Below are 27,180 nucleotides of genomic sequence, written 5' to 3'. Positions count from 1 at the left end.
AATTTAGAATAGCTACACCAAATGGTAGAAAAGAATGTGACAAACTAGAAAGAGTTCCACAAAAATGACAAGCAACAATTAAAGGAAATTTTGAAAGCTAGCACACAAAGATTATCCTAGGAAAGACACTAGAATGGATTACAAAATTAAAAGCTAAGATTAGAAATAAAAATAAGACTCAATTAATGTGGCTGGTCACAAAATTTTAATGCCAAAACAATACCAAAACCGAGAGCAATACAAACAAGTTTTCACTCCTATTTGGCTTTTTCTTTTGCTTTTTCTTTCTTTTCTTTTTTAGCAAAATATTTTTCACTTATTTTTATTTTGATGTTCAGGAGTTTTAATGCCTTTTGAACACTTAGGAGTCTCGATTTCAAGGTAGAAAAACTGCAGCAAAAATTTTACACAAAATAAGAGGTGTCAACAAGCATGTTTTCACTAGTGCTTCACTATTTTGTAGGATTTTTAGGTCAAATTTTTAAGCACTATTTTTCTTTGTTTTTCTCATGCAATTAAGACACATACACCTATGTTTTGCCTCTGTTTTATAGTTCAAAGAATTTCAATAAGGTTCAGCCACACAACAAAACACAAAGGAACCTAATAGGAAAGTGTTTATGAACTTATCTTGACAAAACTTTTAATATGACATAATAGAAACCTAACTCTAGGAAATTTGCTAGAACTAATAGAAAATTAAGAACTCAAACATGTAAATCAAAAGTACATATGGTAAGGTACAGATTTAATAAGCAAAAGACACAACAAATTCGGACACAATCAACACAACAAAAATTAGGTTAAAACAAGCTAGTCTAGGATTCAATGACATTCAAAGGACTACACATGACTCTAGACAAAACATATGATTCAAAAACAAAAACATACACTAAGTATTGTCAATGTCCAATCACGGACTCATGCTTATAGGAATAGAGAGACTCAAGCAAAAATAAAAGCACAAGCACATGAACCTAAAGCACAAACCGAATTGATTCAAGGAATTAGGAACAAGCAAAAATCATGAATCAATTACTTCACATGTGACATAAGGATCCATCAAATTTTTTTAGAAAACATAGATCCATACAGCAAACTCAATTTCAAGACAAAATAAGGAAGGAACAACACGGATTCAATGAAGAAAAAATTAGAAAAAAACCTCAAGAGCACTAGGCTCTAGATACCAAAAATGATGGAACTAGTTGAAGTAGATTGATGTTTCTTCAAGAGTTCCATGCTAAGGACCGAAATGCCTTGAGGTTTACTCCCTAAGATCTCTGAAATCTCCTTTGAAGAAGCTTCAATGGAGGTGAAGTCTATGAAGGAGGTTCGGCCACTCCTTAAGCTTGTGAAGGAAGCTTTAGGAACCAAGCCAAAAGTAGAAACACTTTGAGAGAATCCTTAGAGTGAGGGTTCTCTTCGGTTTTTGTGACTCTTGAGTGGGAGAGAAATTCAGATTATATTTCTCAAATTTGTCAAAAGTGAGTACAAGAGTAGGAAAATCAAATATATAGGGGAAGGTAGCTTGTAGGAGAAGCTAACCTTAACCATGGTTCATTAGGAACCATGGTAGGGTTAACTTAAACTCCCACGGTTTAGCTAGCTTGTAGGAGAAGCTAACCTTGACCATGGTTCACTTAAGAACCATGGTAAGGTAGACTTAACGTCCCTTGGTTTAGAAGCTTGCAAGGCAAGCTTCAAAAACCAAGAGGAGAAGCTTGAGAAATTCGGCCAAGAAGAACACTTGGAGCTAGGCGGCCTTGGTCTCAAATGGCTCCATGATTTATTTTGAAAATCCTTGATTTGGTTTAGTTAGGTTCATCATATGATGATGAGACCTAGCTAAATCAAATCTATGAAAAATTAGGAGCAAAATGAGTCCAATATGTAAAATTTTGCCTAGGCCCAACTCAGGCCCAATTTCTAAGCACACCCTCAAGCACTGCTAAATGTCACCCCCCTTTTTCCTACTGAAAAAATACAAAATGAAAGTATCAACTAGGGAGGTTAAATGGAGCTAGACTCTCCAAGTAACCTACCTTAAAAACAATATACAATCACTAGGAAAAAGCAACTAAAGTGCCTCACAATACAAAGGCAAAAATAACCTATACAAAAGACTATGCATAAACTGTACAATATAAACAAATAGAACCAAGGCCTTCTCTTCATGATAGAGCATTCCAAGTGAAGATTATCTTGGGCTTGAAAAGCCCATTAGTCTTCTCAAGATCCAGCTCTTCCTGTATCCTCCTAGCCATAGCTCTGGTCACTGGGCCCTTAGCCCATGGTCTATCAGAGTAAGAGGTCACAATGTGTTGTGCTATGGCTTATAGCAACTTGAAGTTGCTATGGATCATAACAACTTTTTGTTTCTTCGCTACAATTGTCCTGGGTGGCTACAATCAATAGTGACTTAAATTGGGTCATTATTGGGTGTAGTGACATTTACTTCATGACTTTCATGGCTTAAAAAAAAGTATCATGTTTCACTTGGATTACTATGTCTCATAACGATATTGCGACAAACAATCCCAAACGCGTAAATAATTTGAAAATAACCTCATTTGCATAAAATGTTTGGAAAACAACCCTACAAAAGTCAAAAAAACCATATATTTATTGTTGCCGGTGTATTCAAGAGCTATTTGCATTTTAATCCTTAATAATTTGATTGATGTTTTTTCACTGGTAATAGCTAAGTTATAAAGTATAGGGTGAAGTCCTTACATAGACAAATGTAACAAGATAAAAAGATCATTTTTTTAATTTATTATTTGTTTACTAATTATCCTTTCAAGCAAAATATATAAAAAAATCACATCAAATAGTCTTGGATAAGAGTATTTTAAGTATGCTGAGAAACTTTTTTTTATATATTATTTTAATATATTTTAAATAAAAATGACATGAATAACATTAGAAAAAATACATAAATTTACATATTTTAATGATAAGAATTTTTAAATTTTTTAATAATGATTTTATTATAAATTTTATAATTTTTCTTTAAAAAGAAAAGTTCACTCTAAGTGATTGTGAATAAAAGTCAGACAAAAGAGAAGAGATAATTGAAATAATTTGAAAAGTGTAAACTCCATTCTTATTATATATAAAGAGAAAACATGACAACCTTGAGGATGGGCTGATGGGCGATCGCTCAGGATCTCATTGTTGGAAGGCAAAAAAAAAAAATATTTAGTCTATATAATATAAAAAGTTACATAATTAAATTATTAAAAATCTATGGAGTAAAATAATTATGGACAATTAATTAATAATTAATTTTTTACTTGTCAAAAATATATATAAATAATTTTAAGAAAATAAATTGATAGTATTATATGTAAAGAGGAAAGTATGATATGTTATTAATTTATTTCTTATTTTTTGAGTGAATTTTCATAAGTGTTAATATAAAATAATAAATAAGAATTGCTTTTAATTTTTCCTTTTTTCCTTTTTTCCTTTTATTTTTAATTTATTTGATTTTATTTCTATTTTTAAATCATGAACTATATTGATGAAATCTTAAAATCAAATTATGAAATTTCACCATGTGTCTTAAACTTTTTTTGTAATGTATCACTATTTTTCTATTACATAATAGTCTTTAACAATAACTTACAATCTCGTGCGAATGTATCGTATATTTAGTCATTTTATATACAATATGTTTAACTATTCATATATTTATATTTTTAAATTTAGATATTGGAATTATATATAATATTCAAACGTTATTTTTTCATTTCCCTCTGTACGCCAAAATATTCAAAGCCCTGATCCAGAACATATAGTCATTATCTCTGTTTATTTACTCTCATTCGTCTTTTCCATTGTCCCAGTTTGTCTATCACCCGATGAGAAAATCGATTGCTAACTCCCCGATTCGTTCACAAGTCACAACATAATTTTCTTCAAAATCGATGACTTATAAACGTAAAGTTTTTCACCTGAGTACGTGGTCCCTAATTTTCTAGTTCCACCTTAAACTCTATCTAAGTCATGATGTCTTTATGATCATTATTTTTATGGAATACATTAAATTTTCAACAGAAGTATAATATGTTGTTGTAAACATATCTTTATATTTATGTAATATTATCTATTTTAGATTTTAAATTTTGATCAATTTATTTTTAATCATCATCTAAAATACTCATTCTAATAAAATATGTGAATATTTTATAGACTATTATTTTTTTTATTCTAATTTCGAGTTTTAACTTTGGTTAATTTTGTGCTGAAATTAATTTGAAACTCACAGAAAGAATTATATATATATATATATATATATATATATATATATATAATTTGATATATATGATATAAGAGATATGAACTTTTAATCTAACAGTTAAATTTTCAAAATTCACATTTAATATAAAGTTATTGAGCGGTGTAACATTTAATAAAAGTTATACCGGTGTCGTTTGAATCTAACAGTTAGATTTTCAAAATTCACATTTAATATAAAGTTATTAATGAGCGGTGTAACATTTAATAAAAGTCATACCGGTATCGTTTGAACCCTCCTATATATATATATATATATATATATACGTATATGTACGTATATGTTCTGGATTCACACATATTTCCCCGCTCATACTGCCATAAAGTGAAAGATAAAAAGGATGGCTCACGAGTGACTTTTCAGGGTCAAACATAAAGTCATATATTAGCAAATGCTAAAGAGAGATTGTTTCCAAAGCCTAGCCAGTTACTGGCCACGGTTAAGTAGACAACTATCTGAAATTACTCAAGGAAGCAGGGAGTGTAAAATTGAAATGGGACTCTAGAGTTGAACCGAAATGGATATATAGGTAAACTTGAATTTTATCATTAATGCCAATTATTTTGTGAAAGATAAATACTCAAGATATAAATATTACAGGTTAGGCATTGAAGAATTATATATAGTACATATCAGTGAATTTTGAGATGTTTAATTAGAGAGTAAAGTAAAGTACTACTTTGATCCTTACTTCTGTGAGACATTGTCAAAATAATCCGAATTAACAAAAATGAAACCTTAATCTTTAATTTTATCCTTAAAACAAAGTGAGCCAGCAAAGTAGCTGTGGGGTGTGCAGTAAAAATGCGGAAAAGCCAGCAATAAAGTGAGAAATAAAAAAATAAAAAGAATGGTATTAAAAAATGTACAGAAATATATATTAGACAGGCAAGTAGTGCGAGAATCAAGAAGTATCACAAGACCAAGTATTTGGTACTGGACAAACATTCAAAAATATGCTTATCTCGGAATCTTTTCCTCTGTCTCCGTAAACAATGAGTTATTGCTTTCAAGATTCAGAATGCTGGGAATATTATTGCATTGTGTGTGAACAGTAACTAACAGTTTTGTCCCCATTTCTATTTATTATTGTTGCTTTTGCAGAAGGACAGCCATTATCTTCAGAAGGCCGCATATTCCATCTCTTTCTTTAACTGTGTTTTTTTTCTTCTTTGAAAAAGGGGTCTAACTTCTTCTCAAAGTGTTGGTTTCTATCAAGTGGTATCTCCTATCGTAATTTTATATTCAAGGTTGATATCATCGAACTTAAATCCTTGACTAAAAAATTATCATAAAAAATATTATATATACAATAATATAAAAAATATCATTATAAATATAATATATATAAGTATAAATTTATTTGACATATATTTATAAATAATTTTAATATTAATTTTGAATAAAATTTAAAATATATATTGTATGTTACTATAATTTATATTCATATTTTTTAATAGTTACAAAACTATATTTACTAACATATATTGGTATATATGATAAGTAAAAATAATTTTTAATAATAAATATTGTATTATTGTGAAATATGTGTTACATGACAATTTTTTTAGAGTGTGTTTGGAGACCATGGTTTAGAGTAAATTAGAAGAGAAGAAAGATGATTTGCTTAGAATTGAAAAAAAAAAAAAAAAAAAGTTGTTTTGGAAAAGTGATTTGGAAGAATTTGAAGGTAAATAGAGGTGAGTCTTGTAAAGAAAAAAATAATACCCCTAAATAGAGGGGATTTACATGGAATTTTAGAGAAAGACAAAAACTTCTATTTATTAAAAAAAAAATTTTGTCTCTTTCTATACTAAATAATGGTTAGATATAATAAAAGTACAAATTTAAAATACTAATTTTCTTATTTCTTATCAAATTTTACTCTATCAAACAATTATAAATTTCACTATATTTTTTTTATTATCAAATTAATTATCATTTATTCTCTCTCATTCCTTTCCATTTTTTCTCATCCCCAAACAAAGTATTAGTGAATACAAGTGCCGGATTACATTTGAAAAAAAAAAGGTTTTGGTTTCTTTAGCTTTTCTGCCTCCTCTTACATTTTTCTTTTCTGTAATGTATTCCCTGTAACCCTGTCATCCTCAGTTCTTTCCATGACATTAATTATCATTCTTTATATATTTTCAATGGTGTGTTTGTCTGTCATCTCCCTATCAGATTCCATCTTTATCGTATAACTAGAACCTACAAAGCTTGTGAGCATTTCATCCCTTCCACATACAGCCACAAATAGCCTTTTACTGTCTTGAACACAAAAAACTGCTTAAATAATATTATAAAAATAATTTCAACCTCATTAAAATTATATATAACTCAGTTACATTACAATTTTATACAATTATATGCATAGGAGTAACGACATTTTAAACTATTTTTTTTTTTTATATTTTACATTTCGTACAAATTTTTTTTATTAAAATAAAGTTTAATTAATTTACATGCACTATCAATATAAAGTTTTATATTGCAAACAATAAAAGATAGTTATAAATATAATTTTTAAAGCAACTATTATATATAAAATTCAATAAATTAATCAGCCATTCATGACAATTTTTTTTAGTTGAATATAACATAAAAATATTAGCTAGCAACGTATTCTAAAATTAAATTTATCAAAAATTATTTTATTTTTTATTTAAAATATAAATTTGATATAATATTGATGACAAACAAATTAAAAATTATCACATATTAAATAAGGAAATTAATGAAAAAAACCTACTCGTAGTCTTACATGTGTGTGTTCCTCGTTGCCCCTCTACTTATCAAAGAAGACATATAACTTCGAAGGATTAATTAATCGAGTATAACAAGATGTAGTATCACATAGTCACATTATAGGTTTAAACCTCCACTTACTTTTTAGAGTGAGTTTATTTTTATTTTTTTGTTGCATTAGAGTGGGGTATATATGTGCAATTTTTTTACAAGTGCTTTTAGGGTCCTAACAGTTTTTCTTGTTTTAGAACGGGATACAATATCCTAAAAAATTTAGTACAAGAAATGACATCTTAAAAAAAATATTAATCAACAGCAGGGTGCAAGTGTGTTAGATAGATTACTTAGAAAAAATATATATATTTTTAAATACATGTTTTAATTAAAATAATGAAAAAGAGGATTGAAGGCATATTGGAGACGGTAAAGAGTATAAGAATGAAAAACAAAAATATGAGTTCAATTAAAAACAAAGATATACACTTTTTGAAACCTCAGTTTGAAAATAGAGCAGGCATTTTTTGTAATTATGTGTGAAGAAAAATCCTCCGATCAGAAAAAATTGATTGTATTGTACTGTAGACGAGGGAACAGTGGCAGGTAATAATTTGTGCAAGGAAAACGAAATGGGATCATATTTCCTTTTCCTTGCCAACAAGAGTTGGAGGGGCATGAAAAAGTTGGCACCACGATATTCGCGATAATTCTTTCTTCCCACGAGACACATGTACATCAATTAGTCTCTTTCTCTTACTCATCAAAGAGGGATGACACAAACTACCTTGGATTTTTCTTCAACCTTTCAACGACATCACACTAGAGCAATCATCATGCCCTCTTCTTCCTTTCCACTCTCTCTCACCCTTCATCGCCATCATCATTACCCCCTCAACTCTCTCTTTATCATAAACAACATCATCATCCATCAAACCCTTATTCACAACAAGGACCCCTTCTCACACACTAAACAAGGTCACCAACAAGCACAAGAGGAAGGTGACAAAGTGAAAAACCAATGTTTGCTTATGGTCATGACTTATGAGTAAGCCCTAGCTACTTTAATGTTTGAGTGAAAAGGGTCTTTGGTTTTGCTACAAGATCCAACAACTCATCACTCTTTCCTGGGGAATCAAGCATCTTGGTCCGATCCGTTTCAGTTTTGGCTATGAGTATATTCCGTGTTACTAAGTAGCCCTTTTTCTTCTAGTATAATCATGTAGCAAGCAATATTCAGCTCTTGATTCGCATGGCAATTAATTAAACACCGGTTTCTCTTTCAATTATCTTGTTCTTCATTCCTCTCCTCATTTTTCCACTTTATGTGTGTATGTGTTTGTGACGTTGTGTTTAATAGATCTCTGCTGTGAAAAATGTTTGTGTGAAAGTGAAGTATTTATATATTTCAACCTTCTTTTTTGTACTGAAGATGTCAGTGCAGAAACTGAGAGAAGAATTTTGTTATTGATATTTCATGATTTATTTATGTATTGAAAGTAATGATGAGACAATCACAGGCATACGTTGTTCTAAGAGTCTCGTTGCTATACTACTTTGTGAACATGTTCTCAATCTGTACAACTAATGATAGATTTCCTACTAATTGCTTTGCAGGGTCTAACTAGGGTTTGCCATTTTTTTTTTCCATCAGCGCCTTCTGATTTGATTTCCTTTCAATCCATAACACGTACACTAGTCTGTACTCCCATAATTCTGTGTGTATATAGTAAAGAATCATAATGATGGCATGGGGGACTCTGAAAGGGAAATATTGTGACATACATATGAAAAGAATATGCTCAAAAGTCAAATATTCGACCCAAGATTAGCTAGCTAATAGAGACGCGCGTGTGCACTTGCATAGCTGAAAAAATAATAGAAAGTTAAAAGTCCTCAAAAGACCTGAATTCAAATTTATCAGCTTGACAAAAATCTTAATTTATATATATATACACACCATTTATTATATCTTGTTTTAATCCTCGTTTTGAGCATTAATTCTGTATATGTACATGTTAATGTATGTATATCTTTTAATTTATCTAACCTTGAATTATTCCTTGATCTGGTTCGCCACCAACATTTTTCTCATATGAACCACGAGAGTAAAATGCTTTTCAGTTTCACAAACATTGTAAATTAATCAGAACAATTTGTGGATGAGTCCGCATAATTCACAAGGAAGTCACTTCTAGACCAAAGAGTCAGTAATGGTGTGCTATACGTACATGTAGATTTAGCCGATTAAATATCTTCTCCTAATCAATATTACCTTCATTTTTAATTATAAGTAACATAAAAAAATCATCAAGAATAAGAAAAATAATTAATATGGTTACTTTTATCCTATATTTTTAAATAGTTATTATATTTAATATTAGTTATAAATGAATGTATAGAAAATAAAATTCTTTTTTTTTTATTTATTACGAAGGAGTATTTCATGTTGCACATAGGGACAATCTCCCTTGAAAGTTTGATAGAACCCAGATAGGTGGGTATATATCTTCTCCTAGATAGAGTTTTTCTACATTTGTAAGAGTTATAATTCGATCTCTCTAACCATTTAGATAAGTGACATAAATTCCTTATCATTCACGTCAACTAATTGGTATAGGCAATCGAGTCAACAATAATAAAGGGTATATAAAAAATTTAATTATGAGTAACTTTAAAAACTAATGATTGTTGTTTATAATTATAACAAAAAAAATCTAATTTGTTACTTATAATTATGACTAGAGGTAGTACTATATTATGGAGCATCAAAGCTTATCTCATTTTCCTTCATGTTCACGGTTAGCTCCAAAGTTTTAGAATCTAGGCATCGTATAAAAGAACACTAGTGGAAAAAAGGCTTTTAAAATCGGTTATTTTCAACTTTTAAAATCGGTTCCATAACTAATTTTAAAAGAACCGATTTTAAAAGTTAGACTTTTAAAATCGGTTAAATAACCAATTTTAAAAGTAAACTTTTAAGATCGGTTGTTTTATAACCGATCTTAAAAGTGCAGGCTAAAAAAAAATTAAACTGGAACGGGCTGTTCCAAATTGTGAAAAGGACTAATGGAAGAACGTAAATCAGAACGAGCCGTTCTCCTTTCAGTACGGGCCATACTGAAAGGAGCACGGGTCCTTCTCCATGCAGTACGACCCGTACTGAAAGGAGAACGGGCTGTTCTCCAAGCAGTACGGCCCGCACTCCTTGCAAAACGGGCCGTTCCAGATTCAAAATTTATCCAAATTGAACCTACAACGAAAATAGAGAGAAGAGAAGAGCATGAGAAAACGAAAAGGGATACAAGAAGAGGAAAACGAAAACGAAAACGGAAACGAAATTTACCTCTTTAGAAAATGAGAGCGCGAGAGAGTAAAAAAACGAATGGAGGGAAAAATTAAAGAGAATGAGATTGGAGGGAAATATGAAAGGTTTCTGACAATACTTTTAAAATCGGTTATTTAAGAATCGATTTTGTATACTACATACAAAATCGATTCTGAAATAATCGATTTTAAAAGTAGCACTTTTAAAATCGGTTCTGAAATAACCGATTTTAAAAGTAGCACTTTTAAAATCGATCATAAAATAACCGATCTTAAAAGTACTTTTAAGATCGGTTATTTATAACCGATCTTAAAAGTTATGTCTGAAACAACTTTTAAGATCGGTTCTTTTGTAACCGATCTTAAAAGTTGTGTCAGACATAACTTTTAAGATCGGTTACAAAAGAACCGATCTTAAAAATACTTTTAAGATCGGTTAAATTTGAATCGATCTTAAAAGTGTTCATAGTATTTACAAAATTGTCATCGCATCACTTTTAAGATCGGTTTAGAGTTTAGGATTTAGGGTTTAGGGTTTAGGGTTTAACCGATCTTAAAACTCTGATTTTAAATCTAATTTTTGCACTAGTGAAAGCATACTCACAAGCAAAACATTTCTTAGCAGACAGGGAACATGCTAGTATACCATTATGACATACTGATTTCATGCCCTTTCTTAACAAACTTGGAACATTCTTGTTATGAAGTAGAGCGAGGACTTAGGTTTTTGGCAACAATCTAGACCATGGACAAACACTTTTACAGTAGAGACGTCAAGCTTCAGTTGTGGTACCTACAAGGATTCCCATACTTAAGTTAGCATATTGTTGAAGGAGGTGCGATTCTGGCTTTAGTGAAGCATCTTCAGGCGTCGCCTCTTAGTGACCACGTCCAGAAGCCATTACCGTTCGAGCACGAGGTTGAGAAAGGGAGTGCTATCGCACTAGGACTTCTCGCCGTCAAGGTATTTTGATTTTTCTCTAACTCTTATTTTGGATTTATTTCATACTTAATTGTTCACACCTCGTACCTTGTTTTATTTTGTAATTTTGATAGATGTTCCTTAGCATTTTGCAAGTTCTGAAGTATATATACGAGATTATGATTGTTCCAGATGCTCCTAAGCTTGCGAAGGAGAATTTGGAGAAGATGTGGCCCATGACTGCCCATGAGAAGATCATGACCGCCACTCTATTTCTCACGGTAATCAAATCTTATTGGGTTTTCTGTCCTTGGTTGAGTTTAACATTCAATTTCAGTGCTAGTCTAATTGTGACATAAGTTCATTTTGCTTTTTGGCCAAGTTAACTGTAAAACTCAAACATTGGTTATGACTAGTTGTGCCCTCTTTAATTTTGTTTAGTTGCAAGTCCCTTGGTTACTTGCAGCTTCTTATTGGTCTATGAATCTAACCATTTAATATGATTGTGTTGTTGTATGATTTGTGTCTTAATAAGGTGAATAAATACGTGGTACTTTAAACTCTAAGAATCTTGTTGTTTAGTAACTTATTCCCTCTCACTTGCCAGGTGGGACTTTGGGTATTTGGAGGGCTTCTTAATATTGATGCTATATCTGCTGTAATTCTTGGATCAGTTGTACTTCTTGTCACTGGGGTTGTAACTTGGAAGGAGTGCTTAGTTGAAGGAGTTGCCTAGGATACTCTCACATGGTTTGCCGCCCTCATAGCAATGGCTGGGTATTTGAACAAATATGGTCTCATTTCTTGGTTCAGTCAAACTGTAGTCAAGGTATTTTTTCAGTTTCCTATCTTCTCACTGCTGGCTAATATTCATTTAACATAACTTAAGCTGCACCTTAAGAGTCCATTTGAATATGATAGTGCGCCACCGGCTCATGTAAAATCCCAAAATGTAATTAACTAAAGAGTAATATATTCGGATACCAAAATGCTAATTCTTTAATTAATTTACATTATAGCAGCAACACCAACATTAATTTTAATAAATAATCAATACAAGAAAAATTGTTATTAATATATGATTATTAAAATCTTAAAATTAAAGTTAATACATATAAATATGCCTTTGTCATTTTATTCAAAGATATATATCCCTCTTGTATGTCGTCGTTGATATTAATTCCATATTTTCATTAAAAGGGGATTATTGGCAAAGTAGGTACGTATGTTTACTTTCTATAGTAAATTTTATATTTCCAATCCATGACCCATAAAAAATGCTACTACATATTATATAATGCATGTTTAGTTGATTTATTGACACGTGTTTATATAATAAATCTTGATGATCTTTTGAGTTGATATTGTCTCATGATTATAACTTTTTGATGACCCATACAAAAAATCACTTTATTTATAAGCATAGTTTTTTTAAAATTAACAAATGGATAAAATGTTTTTAGTTTTTTGCAGTTGGTTAATAATGGAACAGTAAAGTTACTTGAAGTATTTTAATAATTGTGGATTGAAACCGACAATCATCTCTCTTGCAACCAATAATTTGTTTTGTGTGATTTTCATTATTGTAATTTGGTGGCCAAGTTAATTTTGATGCATAATATTTGTCCATTATATATAGATGAAAAAATTTGTATGAGATTTATATATATATATATATATATTTATTACAGGTAAGTAGAAAGCATCTAAAAACAAGCATGATTTTTTTTATAAAAAAATATCCAATTTACATTAGTTTTTAAAAGACCTGATGTAAATTTATGCACAAATCTACATCGGTTCTCAGGAAAATCGATGTAGATTTGTTCATAAATCTACACTGGTTCTTCACAAAACTGATGTAGAATGTGCACAAATCTATATTGGTTCAAAAACTGATGTAGAACTGTATACATTTTTTAAGTCACTTTATTCTACATCGGTTTTAGAACCGATGTAGATGACTTTGCAAAACCGATGTAAATAATGTCGTCTGGAGTAGTGTGGGTGTAATTATGTTGTTTTGGCAAGAATGAATAGTGATATGAAAGATGAATATGATCAATTTGGACACTTGACAACTTACAATGCTTTCTTTGAGTATTATAATGGGTAGCTCAAAAAGCCTATAGATACATTAAGACAAAAGAATCCACATGTAAACCCTAAACCTAAAATTTTGATTACTATGATGCTATCAAACATTTATTTTAAGCAACACAGTAATATGGTGGGTTATGTTTTTATTTTCTTTTATTAGATAAAAAAAAATATAGTCACATGTGATTATTAGTTTAAGTTTGGTTAATTCTTATTTTGTTCACTAATTTATGTATTGCAAGTTTTTCTTCTGATAAAATTGAGTTTTTCAAAGCATGTTGTAGAAAAGGGGAACCTTACAACTTTAGTGAACAAATATATTGTGGAAGTGTTACCTCGACAATTTGCTCAAATCCTTCAAAATGCATAAATTGAGATGGATCCCATTTTACCAAAGCTATGCATAGGCTAATAACAAAGGTACTAGTTGAAGGCCATTTTGTCAATCCTTCACTTGAATCCCCATCTTTCCAGATAGCTTAGAATTGAAGATAGCATTAGGAAAAAAATAATAAAAAAATAGGTTTTGTCTAGACATTTTATATATGGCATCCTCAAGCAATTACTGTTATCGATATACTCTTTCGAACATAGATTTTACTTTTGACTAAAATTTATTGGAACTATACTTTTTTTTGTGGGACTCACAACTCATGATTTCTTTTACTTTTCAATAAATTTTAAACTAGACATTGTGTGACAGAGTATTGTGTTCACTTAAGTTTCCCAATGTTTAATAATATAGTCGTGACATTTGCAAATGGAATAAATAAATTATTACTGCATTATATTTTCAATGGAATTACAATTTTTTTCAAAACCCCATAAAAGATAAGGCATATATATACTCAAATTAGAAATAACCTAACATTTTTCATTTACACATATTACTTTTTTATATACATATTATTTAATACATTCATTAGCTCTCATTCTTCCGGAAGACATTCTATTTTATTTCATAAATTACTTTATTTACAATTATATTATATTTTCTTAGTTTCGTATTTTTTTTTTAGAGGACAGGTTACTTTTTAATATTTCTTTTAAGAGAATCATTCTTAAATTGACTACAAAAAAAATAATGAAAAAAATAAGATACTTAAATCAATTTCACGAGAATATTATTTTAATATATAAATAAACGAGTAAATGTTGGTAATATTATTTTAGTTTTCTATTTTCTTCCAAGCCTCATGCTTGGTGCAACTTTCACCATGCTTATGTCTCTCTTTTGTTCGAACATTAGTTACGTCACAATATTATTTAATTTTGATGTTGAATCTCATTGGAAAAATTTCACGCCTTGAATAAGTCTAAAGAGGTGTTGAACATTGCATCCAAAAATTCAAAGTGGCATTTGTTGCGAAAGAAAAACCTTAACTCAAATTTCAAAGTTAAATGAGTATAGCTAAAAAAATTTTAAAAAGAGAAAAGAAAAACAAAGAACCAAAAATAATTTGAATAATAATGTAAAAGGCCACAAGTATGTTTTAGCTTTAATTATATATACCTAAATTCTAATTTTTCTCTCAAGACGTTATATTGGCAAAGTTGTGTTTGTTTAAAACAACACGATAATTTAGACACAATTGATTAATGGATAAGTAACCTTTTCGAACGTCAATGGATGACCAATATTTTTTATTAGGGAAAGAAATGCATGGAAATTACTTGAGGTACCCTCTTTAATGATAGGTATTTTGTACTCCCTTTTTCTTAGACAACTTAAATAAAATGTGCTTGCACAAAGGGAGTATATGAAACATTAGATCTTAACAATCACATATTGATGATTACACTAACTTGTGGTCATTTTAATTTTAGCCGAGGCATATGGGTTGCCAATGTTGCCACCCTACTTGAATCTTACCGAAGGACAAGACATTACCAAAGGAGTAAATTTTGCATATGCCGGTTCAACTGCACTAGATAAGGATTTTTTCATGCAACAAATGTTGGAACTAGACGCAGCTTCTTATGCTTTAAGTACTCAACTTGAATGGTTTAAGAAGCTCAAACCCTCCCTTTGTAAAAGCGAAGGTCTTACCCAATTAAACTCCTTCGTTAATGTTTTTGTCGAATATTTGGAAATTGTCTCAATGTCATTAACAACGTGTACCCCTTTTTATGACAGAGTGTGATAGTTACTTCAAAAACACATTGTTTCTGGTGGGAGAGATTGGTGGCAACGAACTTAACGCAATCATCCCGTATAAAAATATGTCAGCACTTCGAGAAATGGTTCCACTTATTGTTGAAGCAATTACTAATGCCATCACCGTATGTTATAGCAAACTTATGCCAACTCCAATTTTAATAGTTTAATTAAGCTTGGGTTTGAAATATGGTTTATTAGAAATTGAATCTTATTTTTGTTTCTATTCGCCAGAAATTAATAGAGGAAGGAGCAGTAGAGCTAGTGGTACCGGGTAACTTCCCAATTGGGTGCAATTCTGCTGTTTTGGCAAGGGTGGGCAGTGATAAGAAAGAAGACTATGATCAATTTGGGTGTTTGGCAGCTTACAATGCTTTCATCGAGTACTATAATGGACAAATCAAAAAGGCTATCGAGACATTAAGACAAAAGAACCCACATGTTAACATAACATATTTTGATTACTACGGTGCTGCCAAGCGTTTATTTCAAGCACCACAACAATATGGTGGGTTGTTTTTTATTTCCTTTTATTAGATCAATAATGTATAGTTGCATGCGATTGTTAGTTTTTCTATGGTTTATTCTAATCGTGTCTATTATTTTTTTTTACTGTAGGTTTCTCTTCTGGTAAAATCGAGACTTTTAGAGCATGTTGTGGAAAGGGGGAGCCTTACGGTCTTAGCGAACAAATATATTGTGGAAGTGTTGCCTCAATGGTTTGTTCAGACCCTTCAAAACGCATAAATTGGGATGGACCCCATTTTACCGAAGCAGCATATAGGCTAATAGCAAAGGGAGTAGTTGAGGGCCCTTTTGCTAATCCTTCACTCAAATCCCCTCCATTCAAGATAGCTTAGAAATGAAGGAAGCATTGTGGAAAATTAATAAAACTATGATTTTTCCATGAGTTTTATACATGTTTTTGTAACCAAGGATGACACAAGCAAAACCGTGATAGAACAAGGATTTTGTATTCCTCAATGAACAAGACGTACTTAATTATTGGATGATTATGATTTTCATATATTTTCGATTGATAAGGTTTTCGTATAACGTGACTAGCAACATTTATTGTTGATGATGTCATGTCATCAAGGTTGTCACATGTATATCATTGTCATATCAAAGTTGTCACAACATCAATAATTGTATCAACGAAAAATACATTTCATAGACTAAATGTATAACATCACATATTTACAGGGATTCAAAAGATATCTAACCATTCAATGTTGAAATAAAATGAGAACTTAAATATGAAACTCGTCTTTTGACTGATTAAAGACATAAATCATGTTCCATTAGTTTCACCAGAATGAAAACTAAGGGACCCAATTGAAGTCCAGATCAATAAAAGGATATAAATATTGTGAAAATCACGTAAAAAGCTAGCTCGTAGGCTATTGGGAAAGAAACTCATAAAAGACCTTTTAGTTTTCTATTTGCTTCCAAGCCTCATGCTTGGTGCAACTTTCACCATGCTTATGTCTCTCTTTTGTTCGAACATTAGTTACGTCACAATATTATTTAATTTTGATGTTGAATCTCATTGGACAAATTTCACGCCTTGAATCAGTCTAAAGAGGTGTTGAACATTGCATCCAAAAATTCAAAGTGGCATTTGTTGCGGAAGAAAAACCTTAACTCAAATTTCAAAGTTAAATGAGCATAGCGAAAATTTTTTTAAAAAGAAAAAAGAAAAACAAAGAACCAAAAATAATTTGAATAATAATGTAAAAGGCCACAAGTATGTTTTAGCTTTAATTATATATACCTAAATTCTAATTTTTCTCTCAAGACGTTATATTGGCAAAGTTGTGTTTGTTTAAAACAACACGATAATTTTGGCGCAATTGATTAATGGATAAGTAACCTTTTCGAACGTCAATGGATGACCAATATTTTTTATTAGAGAAAGAAATGCATGGAAATTACTTGAGGTACCCTCTTTAATGATAGGTTGAGTATTGTCACTTCCTACCTCTAAAGTTGTGATAAAGGCTCTCACATTGAAGAGAGATATAAGTACGAGTTCATGTCATAAGTAGAAGGGGATGGTTCGTGAAATGGACGACTCATCATTGATTTCATAGGTATTTTGTACTCCCTTTTTCTTAGACAACTTAAATAAAATGTGCTTGCACAAAGGGAGTATATGAAACATTAGATCTTAACAATCACATATTGATGATTACACTAACTTGTGGTCATTTTAATTTTAGCCGAGGCATATGGGTTGCCAATGTTGCCACCCTACTTGAATCTTACCGAAGGACAAGACATTACCAAAGGAGTAAATTTTGCATATGCCGGTTCAACTGCACTAGATAAGGATTTTTTCATGCAACAAATGTTGGAACTATACGCAGCTTCTTATTCTTTAAGTACTCAACTTGAATGGTTTAAGAAGCTCAAACCCTCCCTTTGTAAAAGCGAAGGTCTTACCCAATTAAACTCCTTCGTTAATGTTTTTGTCGAATATTTGAAAATTTTCTCAATGTGATTAACAACGTGTACCCCTTTTTATGACAGAGTGTGATAGTTACTTCAAAAACACATTGTTTCTGGTGGGAGAGATTGGTGGCAACGACATTAACGCAATCATCCCGTATAAAAATATGTCAGCACTTCGAGAAATGGTTCCACTTATTGTTGAAGCAATTACTAATGCCATCACCGTATGTTATAGCAAACTTATGCCAACTCCAATTTTAATAGTTTAATTAAGCTTGGGTTTGAAATATGGTTTATTAGAAATTGAATCTTATTTTTGTTTCTATTCGCCAGAAATTAATAGAGGAAGGAGCAGTAGAGCTAGTGGTACCGGGTAACTTCCCAATTGGGTGCAATTCTGCTGTTTTGGCAAGGGTGGGCAGTGATAAGAAAGAAGACTATGATCAATTTGGGTGTTTGGCAGCTTACAATGCTTTCATCGAGTACTATAATGGACAAATCAAAAAGGCTATCGAGACATTAAGACAAAAGAACCCACATGTTAACATAACATATTTTGATTACTACGGTGCTGCCAAGCGTTTATTTCAAGCACCACAACAATATGGTGGGTTGTGTTTTTATTTCCTTTTATTAGATCAATAATGTATAGTTGCATGCGATTGTTAGTTTTTCTATGGTTTATTCTAATCGTGTCTATTATTTTTTTTTTACTGTAGGTTTCTCTTCTGGTAAAATCGAGACTTTTAGAGCATGTTGTGGAAAGGGGGAGCCTTACGGTCTTAGCGAACAAATATATTGTGGAAGTGTTGCCTCAATGGTTTGTTCAGACCCTTCAAAACGCATAAATTGGGATGGACCCCATTTTAGCGAAGCAGCATATAGGCTAATAGCAAAGGGGTAGTTGAGGGCCCTTTTGCTAATCCTTCACTCAAATCCCCTCCATTCAAGATAGCTTAGAAATGAAGGAAGCATTGTGGAAAATTAATAAAACTATGATTTTTCCATGAGTTTTATACATGTTTTTGTAACCAAGGATGACACAAGCAAAACCATGATAGAACAAGGATTTTGTATTCCTCAATGAACAAGACGTACTTAATTATTGGATGATTATGATTTTCATATATTTTCGATTGATAAGGTTTTCGTATAATGTGACTAGCAACATTTATTGTTGATGATGTCATGTCATCAAGGTTGTCACATGTATATCATTGTCATATCAAAGTTGTCACAACATCAATAATTGTATCAACGAAAAATACATTTCATAGACTAAATGTATAACATCACATATTTACAGGGATTCAAAAGATATCTAACCATTCAATGTTGAAATAAAATGAGAACTTAAATATGAAACTCGTCTTTTGACTGATTAAAGACATAAATCATGTTCCATTAGTTTCACCAGAATGAAAACTAAGGGACCCAATTGAAGTCCAGATCAATAAAAGGATATAAATATTGTGAAAATCACGTAAAAAGCTAGCTCGTAGGCTATTGGGGAAGAAACTCATAAAAGACCTTTTAGTTTTCTATTTGCTTCCAAGCCTCATGCTTGGTGCAACTTTCACCATGCTTATGTCTCTCTTTTGTTCGAACATTAGTTACGTCACAATATTATTTAATTTTGATGTTGAATCTCATTGGACAAATTTCACGCCTTGAATCAGTCTAAAGAGGTGTTGAACATTGCATCCAAAAATTCAAAGTGGCATTTGTTGCGGAAGAAAAACCTTAACTCAAATTTCAAAGTTAAATGAGCATAGCGAAAATTTTTTTAAAAAGAAAAAAGAAAAACAAAGAACCAAAAATAATTTGAATAATAATGTAAAAGGCCACAAGTATGTTTTAGCTTTAATTATATATACCTAAATTCTAATTTTTCTCTCAAGACGTTATATTGGCAAAGTTGTGTTTGTTTAAAACAACACGATAATTTTGGCGCAATTGATTAATGGATAAGTAACCTTTTCGAACGTCAATGGATGACCAATATTTTTTATTAGAGAAAGAAATGCATGGAAATTACTTGAGGTACCCTCTTTAATGATAGGTTGAGTATTGTCACTTCCTACCTCTAAAGTTGTGATAAAGGCTCTCACATTGAAGAGAGATATAAGTACGAGTTCATGTCATAAGTAGAAGGGGATGGTTCGTGAAAGTTTGACCTCAATGTTGTGTCGAATGACAAAGAAAAGGAATAATTTTAATACCAAGCGTGCAAAAGTTTCAATTTATGTTTATACAATGTTTGTGCAATGTTTTATGTTATGGATGCATTCATGGGACAAACATATATATTATTGCATGTTCTTAGCACACCTTGAAATGATGTCTACTTAATTTACTTTTAATGATTTTGATTGAATAATTAATTAAGTGGATGCGGAGTGGTTGCATGTATATACGCCTACTGGGATTTTATAATTTCACTCTTATAAATTTCAAATGTTGGGAAAAATCCTAATTAATGATGTATATGGCATCCTCAAGAAATTACTGCGTGGAATGTGATCATAAAGCGTAATTTCATTAAAACCTATTTTCGCTACTCAAAATTAGGGATCGGTCTTGCTTTATTCGCATTAAATTTAGTAACTGGTAATATATTTTTATAATCTTTTATTTTAGAAACCTTTCCAAATTCAATGCAATTGTACTATATAAATTAGTTAGAGTAAGGCCTTTCCCAATAATAGTGTATGAAGATGAAAAGCTTTTGAGAATTTCTTTTCTAATAATTATTAAAGATCATCATTTTATACAATACATCTTATAAAAAGCTAAAATCTTCCCTATTTAATATTACAATGACTTGTTTGAAACTCACGTCACCATCTTTCAACTTTTCTCTTGCTTATTTTTTAATCGCAACACATTCTGGCTTTGAAAACTGCCAAAGCTATTAAAGGATAAAGGTATTCGGACATATTATCGATATACTCTTTCGAACATACATTTTAATTTTGACTAAAATTTATTGGAACTACACTTTTTTTTGTGGGACTCACAACTCATGATTTTTTTACTTTTCAATAAATTTTAAACCAGACATTGTGTGACAGAGTATTGTGTTCACTTAAGTTTTCCAATGTTTAATAATATAGTCGTGACATTTGCAAATGGAATAAATAAATTATTACTACTTTTTTTCAATGGAATTACAATTTTTTTCAAAACCGCAGAAAAGATAAGGCATCTATATACTCAAATTAGAAATAACCTAACATTTTCCATTTACACATCTTACTTTTTTATATACACATTATTTAATAAATTCATTAGCTCTCATTCTTCCGGAAGACATTCTATTTTATTTCATGAATTACTTTATTTACAATTATATTATATTTTCTTAGTTTCGTATTTTTTTTTTCTAGAGGACAGGTTACTTTTTAATATTTCTTTTAAGAGAATCATTCTTAAATTGACTACAAAATAAATAATGGAAAAATAAGATACTTAAATCAATTTCACGAGAATATTATTTTAATATATAAATAAACGAGTAAATGTTGGTAATTGCTACATTTAGATACCTTCTTAATACGTGTTTAAGAAATTGTGACTACTGCAAATGCACTAGTCAACATACTAGTTTTGTCTTCTAAACTTATGTTCCTTGAATAATTCTTTCATATTTAGATCTAACTTTTTAGTGTCACTTTTGTTCACGGTTAAATCAACAGTTAAAATAAATGTTATGTGGTGATATTACGTAAGTTGGAAAGACTTCACCCTTTATTTTAAAGTGACACAAATTGAGTTATGTGTGTGTGTTGTAAAAACCTTGTTTTAAAATAGAATTACAACACAACAACGAAAAAAGTTCATTGAGGAATAGAAATTTTTAAGATCGATGTTTGCATCGTGAAGATCTTATTATAGGGATTTAACTGTATGAAAGATATTCAAAGATAACGCCAAAACAAAAAATACAAAATATAGCATTGACGGGGAGTGACAAGCTCATATGCAAGGACAAGTTTTGGTTAAATAATTATCTTATATTACAACTCATGACTCACCTTTTTAAGAACCATAATAGTTATAACCATGTCAAAATCAAAAATGACAGTTATATGACAAAACAACAGGTTGCCTGGTGTTACATTATATAAAGCACTCAGTTACAACATCTAAGCACACACTACTAGAAAAATTAAAATTAGAGAGGGAAAAAATCCGTCACTAAACTTCATAAAATCCGTCACAAATAAGTTAGTGACGGAATTTGTGACGGAAATGATTTCGACACAAAATTTGGCGTCACAAAATATTTAATGACGGATTATTTTCTCCGTCACAATTAGTGACGGAATTAAGGCGTCACAAACAATATAATTTCCGTCACTAATTTGTAACAATAAATGTTTAGAAATTAATAAAAATCCGTCGCAATTTGTGAGGGATTAAATCCCTCGCAATTTGTGAGGGATTAAATCCGTCACAAACTGTGATGACTCTAATTAAGTAGAATCCGTCACAATTTGCGAGGGATTAAATCCCTCGCAATTTGTGAGGGATTAAATCCCTCGCAATTTGTGAGGGATTAAATCCGTCACAAACTGTGATGACTCTAATTAAGTAGAATCCGTCACAATTTGCGAGGGATTAAATCCCTCGCAATTTGTGAGGGATTAAATCCGTCACAAACTGTGATGACTTTAATTAAGTAGAATCCGTCACAATTTGCGAGGGATTAAATCCCTCGCAATTTGTGAGAGATTAAATCCGTCACAAACTGGGATGAATCCCTCACTAACTGTTGATGACTAAATCTGAGGAAACCATTGTTTTTAAGAGTCTGGTAATCGATTACCTATACATGTAATCGATTACCAGACATCATATGTTCGAAATTTACTTATTAAAATGTTCTCTGGTAATCGATTACCCATTTCTTGTAATCGATTACCAGAGCAAAATATCAAAATAAGGTTCAGCTAAAGCAATATTGAAATCAGAAACCCAAAATATAACAATTCTAAAAAGCAGGGAATCAAATTAAAAGCAAGGGATAGTAGAGCCAATTCAAAAGGATAACCAAAGCCACTTAAAAGAAATCCAATGTAGTTAGTGTTTAAAAACATCCAAGTAAATACAATATAGCGCAATGTGACCAGAAATTAACAAGAACACAGCAATGTATTATGTGAACTGATCAGAACAAGCAAATCACCAAGTACACTCTAGAACATCCAAGAGGATCAAAATCGTAAACCCAAAACAATAAAACGTGCCTGCCTTGTTGAGACCAGGTCCCAAGAGACGAGGAATTTGCTTGATCCTGCCACCATCTTGTTAAATAACTGCTAGCAGTGCTATAACATTCTAAATTCTTGCATAAATAATCATTTGAAATGACAATAGTACTTGAAAGCAAACCAGAGGATAACTTGGAGTTCAAATTAGAGTTAATAGGTGAGCTTCCAACACAACAAAAGTACCAATTCAATTGCTAGATGTTAAAAAAATTGAACTTGACATCATCATTGAACATATCAAGACACCAAAAAAGTTACGAACATGCACATACAATTAAGCCTTACAGTAAAATAGTCATTAAAACTATCAACACACCAAAAAAATTAACATGCCTTGAACATGCCTGCATCAATTGATTATCAAATTTACATATGCCAATATATCTTATTTAAAAAGACCCGAATGTGAGTTGATGACAATAATCCCCTCAATGATTTTCAAAAATGACACTCCACCACAACCAAGCTACTCTAAAATTATACTTCCACAGAATCTAAGAAAACAATCAGGCAACTAAAGATTTAACTATTGTTTAATCAAGTTATTGTACCATATATTTTTTATTTTATAAAATGTGATATTTTGAAAATGAAAACAAAGAAAACTCACATCTCTACAAGTAAAAGGTTGTCTAACACCGGTAACCATTAGTACAATCAGAACACGAAGGCCAAGACAGTAGTGCCTATTAGTTGCCATATTTTCCTTTCTCTAATATCAAAGCAACTGAAAGCTAATACCTTGAATACTAGCATATTATTCACTTGTTTTCATGTATGTTTTTGAAACTGACCTAGTACAGAGTGCGAATGTGCAATGTGCCTATCTTTTCATTTTATTATAAAATATCTAATTGCACGTCTTGGGGCTCCTATTTCTAATCTTCCATTTCTTAAGCTCTGCAGAAATATCTAATTTTATTGCTACTTATAGTCCTACTAGTTTATCAACCATACGCTGAAGTGAAGAAGATTTGCAATTGTAACATTGCTCTACCTGGCAATACTTTTAGGTACCGCAGTAGAAAGTGGATACGGTGCTGGAGTTAGTGATTGATGGTGGAAAATGTGGGTGGAGGAATGTCATGTTTGGAAAATGAATTTGACTATCCGCAGCTGATGGTATTATTGTTGAAGGGAATCCTGATGATGCTGCAGTAGAGAACGGTGGAGTAAGAGTTGCCCCGCCGTAAGGACCTTGGACTTGCCATGCCCAATTTGGCATGGGACCAGCTTCCATCCTCTTCTCTATTGCTGTTTCCTGTGAATATAAAACCATAATTAGTATGTAACGCAGAACAAAGTAAGGCAAAATTAATCATGTTTGCCAGAATATGTGAAAATCACCTCACAGATGGGAAAGAAATTGCTACCACTCCAGACGGAAGAATGACGCTCGGATGCCATGGAGAAGCCAGGAGGTGGTTGAACAGGCAGTGATCTTGATCCAGAGTGCTCAAGCTATTAAGCAAAGTGAAAATATACAATGAAAGCTGAGAATACAAACTACAAATTCAGAAACACGTGAAAAAACAGAGGGGCTAGGGAAATTCGAGACTCAAGAATTAAATCAAACCATATATGGCTATATAACACTCTCCACCTTACCATAACTCTCTTATCGACAGGTATTTGGTCCCAGCCGTGCGGAACCTTCAAACCACTCCCATTGTTGGGTGTGTTCTTGATTTGGCCGTCAGTGTAAGAAGGGGGAGCTATGCCCAAGTTAAGATCAAGATTTTGCTTGCTATCTAAATAGTGTCAGAATCAACATGTCAGTGCAAGACTTCATATTTCAATCATTAAGCAGATTAGGAGGCAACTAAAACAAATAAATTAATAAAAAAGAAGATTATCAAGGATAAACAAGTGGTACCTTCATTATCAGACTGAGAAATCATATCCCCTTCATACAAGCTGGGCTCGAAGTTTGTAACTACTTCCCTTCCATTGCACTTGATAGCAGCCCTATCATAAGCTCTGGAATTATTACACAGCAAGTCAATGACACAAAATGTGTGTGTAATAATTACTTTTCACATACATTGATACTCAAATGATATCAAGATTTTACTTTTCACACACAAATTAACAATCAAATATATATAGAAAAGAAAATCAAAATAAGTTTCTCCATAAACTAAAAATTAACTTATTCACAAGTTAAAAATAACATTTTAGATAAGTTAACACAAAAAGCTTAATTTATGGACTAACTTATTTCATTTTTTTTTCTCTTGTTTTTCACGCTATAAATGATTCTTTCACCCAAACATGTTCATACTAGCAAATAGACAGAATCAGAGACCAATTTACCTGAGTGTCTGCATTTTTTATTGTTTTATAAAATAAAGAGAATGTGAGCAATTAATTTAAAACAATTATATATTAGAAAAATGTAGCTTTTACCCATTGAACAATTAACATCAATTACATATTAGAAAAAGAAAAGGCACAGTTTTTACACATCACAGAAGTGTCCCTTCTCATTTTTTTAGACAATTAGGGTTTTGCAAAATGGGATCCCCTAAAAATGGAATTTTGAAGAAGGGTGTGCAATGGGGTACCTGCGGTGACGGCGCCACCGGGGGAGTTGAGGTACATGTGGATGGGTTTGGAAGGGTTTTCGGATTCGAGGAAGAGGAGCTGCGCAACAACGATGTGAGCGGTGTCGTCGGAGATGGGTCCGTTGATGCAGATAATGCGCTCCTTCATAAGGCGCGAGAAGATGTCGTAAGCCCTCTCTCCTCGGGAAGAGTGTTCGATCACCATTGGGACAAGACTGTATGAACGAGCGTTCCTTCCAATTCCATGGAACAGCAACTTCCGAGCAAACGCTTTCGTGCTCCACACAAGGCCTCTCATGGCTCCCTCTCCCTCTCGCTCAGAACACAACGATTAGGCACGATTTTGGTGAGGAAAGCGCGTTGAATTGGGAGAATGAGAAAGCGTTGGGGTTTTAAATTAGGGAAAATAAATTGGTGTGGGAGTTAGGGTTTTGAAAGAAGGAAGAAGCGGAGGGAAGGTGAAAAGCGTTTAAAGAGAGAGAGAGAGAAAGGGTTTGAAATGAGAGGGAAAAAACTAAAATGGATTTTTAGTGTGCGGAGAGTTTTGGCACCAAAACTAAAATGGATTTTTAGTGTGGGGAGAGTTTTGGCACCAAAACTTATTTTGACGAAAGTGACACAATCGCGCACTCAAACCCTATCACCAAATATGAATGAAAATTATTATTTTAATCCATTATGACTTTTAGTGTCATAAATATGAATGAAAATTATTAAATATATAGTTTGAGACTGAACTCTGATTCATCACGAACGAAACCAACCCAAGTAAAATAGCGTTTAATACTTAATTGATCCAATTACAATGCAGGTGATCAAATCATGTCAGATTCATCGATTACTGAATTGAACCAAAGGGTTTTGTTATAACTAAAATCACAATAAATTTTCTAATATTAAATTTAGTCTATATTAAAATTAATTAAATATTAGTATTTAAGAAATTGTTACAGATTTTAAATATATATTTTAAAGTTTTTATTTTATTAAATTAATTGAAAATAAATTATATTTGATCACTTTTTAATAAAATAAGTGAATGATAATGAATTAACTAAAATTTTGAAATATATTTTAATTAAAAAAAATTATGACATTAGAAAGACATTTTTCAATAAACAACTAAACTAAAAAATAACAAATCAATAACTTAGAAAAATAAATTGACACTTCTGATTTCTTTACTTTAATTTATAAGTTTTTTTAAAATTTATTATATTATAATTAAATTATTATATTTAAAAATACTTTAAAAATTATTAAATATTATCTGAATTAATTTTTAAAATTATTAAATATTTAAAATTTGGTTAACATTTTTTTTA

The 27,180-nt window shown here is 31.2% G+C and overlaps 2 protein-coding genes and 1 pseudogene across 4 annotated transcripts; 2 read left to right on the top strand and 1 right to left on the bottom strand.

Annotated features, from left to right (window-relative positions):
* Positions 1–7,625: 7,625 nt before the first annotated feature.
* Positions 7,626–17,197, top strand: LOC145958944 (GDSL esterase/lipase At5g45910-like). The gene is made up of 7 exons (XM_083076686.1): positions 7,626–11,339; positions 11,490–11,578; positions 11,905–12,126; positions 15,225–15,440; positions 15,535–15,680; positions 15,790–16,063; positions 16,174–17,197. The coding sequence occupies exons 3-7, from the start codon at positions 12,045–12,047 to the stop codon at positions 16,413–16,415; spliced, it is 960 nt and encodes a 319-aa protein (XP_082932812.1). The 5' UTR covers positions 7,626–11,339; positions 11,490–11,578; positions 11,905–12,044; the 3' UTR covers positions 16,416–17,197.
* A 10-nt stretch (positions 17,198–17,207) lies between these two features.
* Positions 17,208–21,068, top strand: LOC145958945 (GDSL esterase/lipase At1g28610-like; annotated as a pseudogene). Its single transcript, XR_014434521.1, has 3 exons — positions 17,208–18,236; positions 18,346–18,619; positions 18,732–21,068. The product of XR_014434521.1 is annotated as a GDSL esterase/lipase At1g28610-like (transcript).
* A 1,986-nt stretch (positions 21,069–23,054) lies between these two features.
* On the bottom strand, positions 23,055–26,423 carry LOC145958946 (uncharacterized). Of its 2 annotated transcripts, XM_083076688.1 has the most exons (6): positions 25,856–26,423; positions 25,165–25,268; positions 24,897–25,039; positions 24,636–24,749; positions 24,286–24,549; positions 23,055–23,311 (listed from the first exon to the last, which is right to left on the bottom strand). In XM_083076688.1, exons 2-5 carry the CDS (start codon positions 25,187–25,189, stop codon positions 24,298–24,300), a joined length of 534 nt encoding a protein of 177 aa, XP_082932814.1. In that variant the 5' UTR covers positions 25,190–25,268; positions 25,856–26,423; the 3' UTR covers positions 23,055–23,311; positions 24,286–24,297. The 2 variants fall into 2 exon arrangements, with proteins under 2 accessions (XP_082932814.1, XP_082932813.1); XM_083076687.1 differs by having other exon boundaries at positions 23,055–24,549; positions 25,856–26,420.
* Between the last annotated feature and the right edge of the window lie 757 nt (positions 26,424–27,180).

Source organism: Cajanus cajan, chromosome 6 (genome assembly GCF_000230855.2).
Source record: "Cajanus cajan strain Asha chromosome 6, NIPB_CcT2T_4, whole genome shotgun sequence".
Taxonomy (NCBI): Eukaryota; Viridiplantae; Streptophyta; class Magnoliopsida; order Fabales; family Fabaceae; genus Cajanus; species Cajanus cajan.
This window is presented reverse-complemented; position numbering and strand designations above follow the sequence as displayed.

Coding starts and splice junctions, on each gene's coding strand:
- LOC145958946 (XM_083076688.1), bottom strand. CDS start 25,189: ATGATTTCTCAGTCTGATAATGAAG. Junction 24,750..24,896: donor CTGTCGATAAGAGAGTTATG/GTAAGGTGGAGA, acceptor TTTGCTTAATAG/CTTGAGCACTCTGGATCAAG. Junction 24,550..24,635: donor ATTTCTTTCCCATCTGTGAG/GTGATTTTCACA, acceptor TTATATTCACAG/GAAACAGCAATAGAGAAGAG.
- LOC145958944 (XM_083076686.1), top strand. CDS start 12,045: ATGGTTTGCCGCCCTCATAGCAATGGCTGGGTATTTGAACAAATATGG. Junction 15,441..15,534: donor CTCCCTTTGTAAAAGCGAAG/GTCTTACCCAAT, acceptor TTTTTATGACAG/AGTGTGATAGTTACTTCAAA. Junction 16,064..16,173: donor TCAAGCACCACAACAATATG/GTGGGTTGTTTT, acceptor TTTTTACTGTAG/GTTTCTCTTCTGGTAAAATC.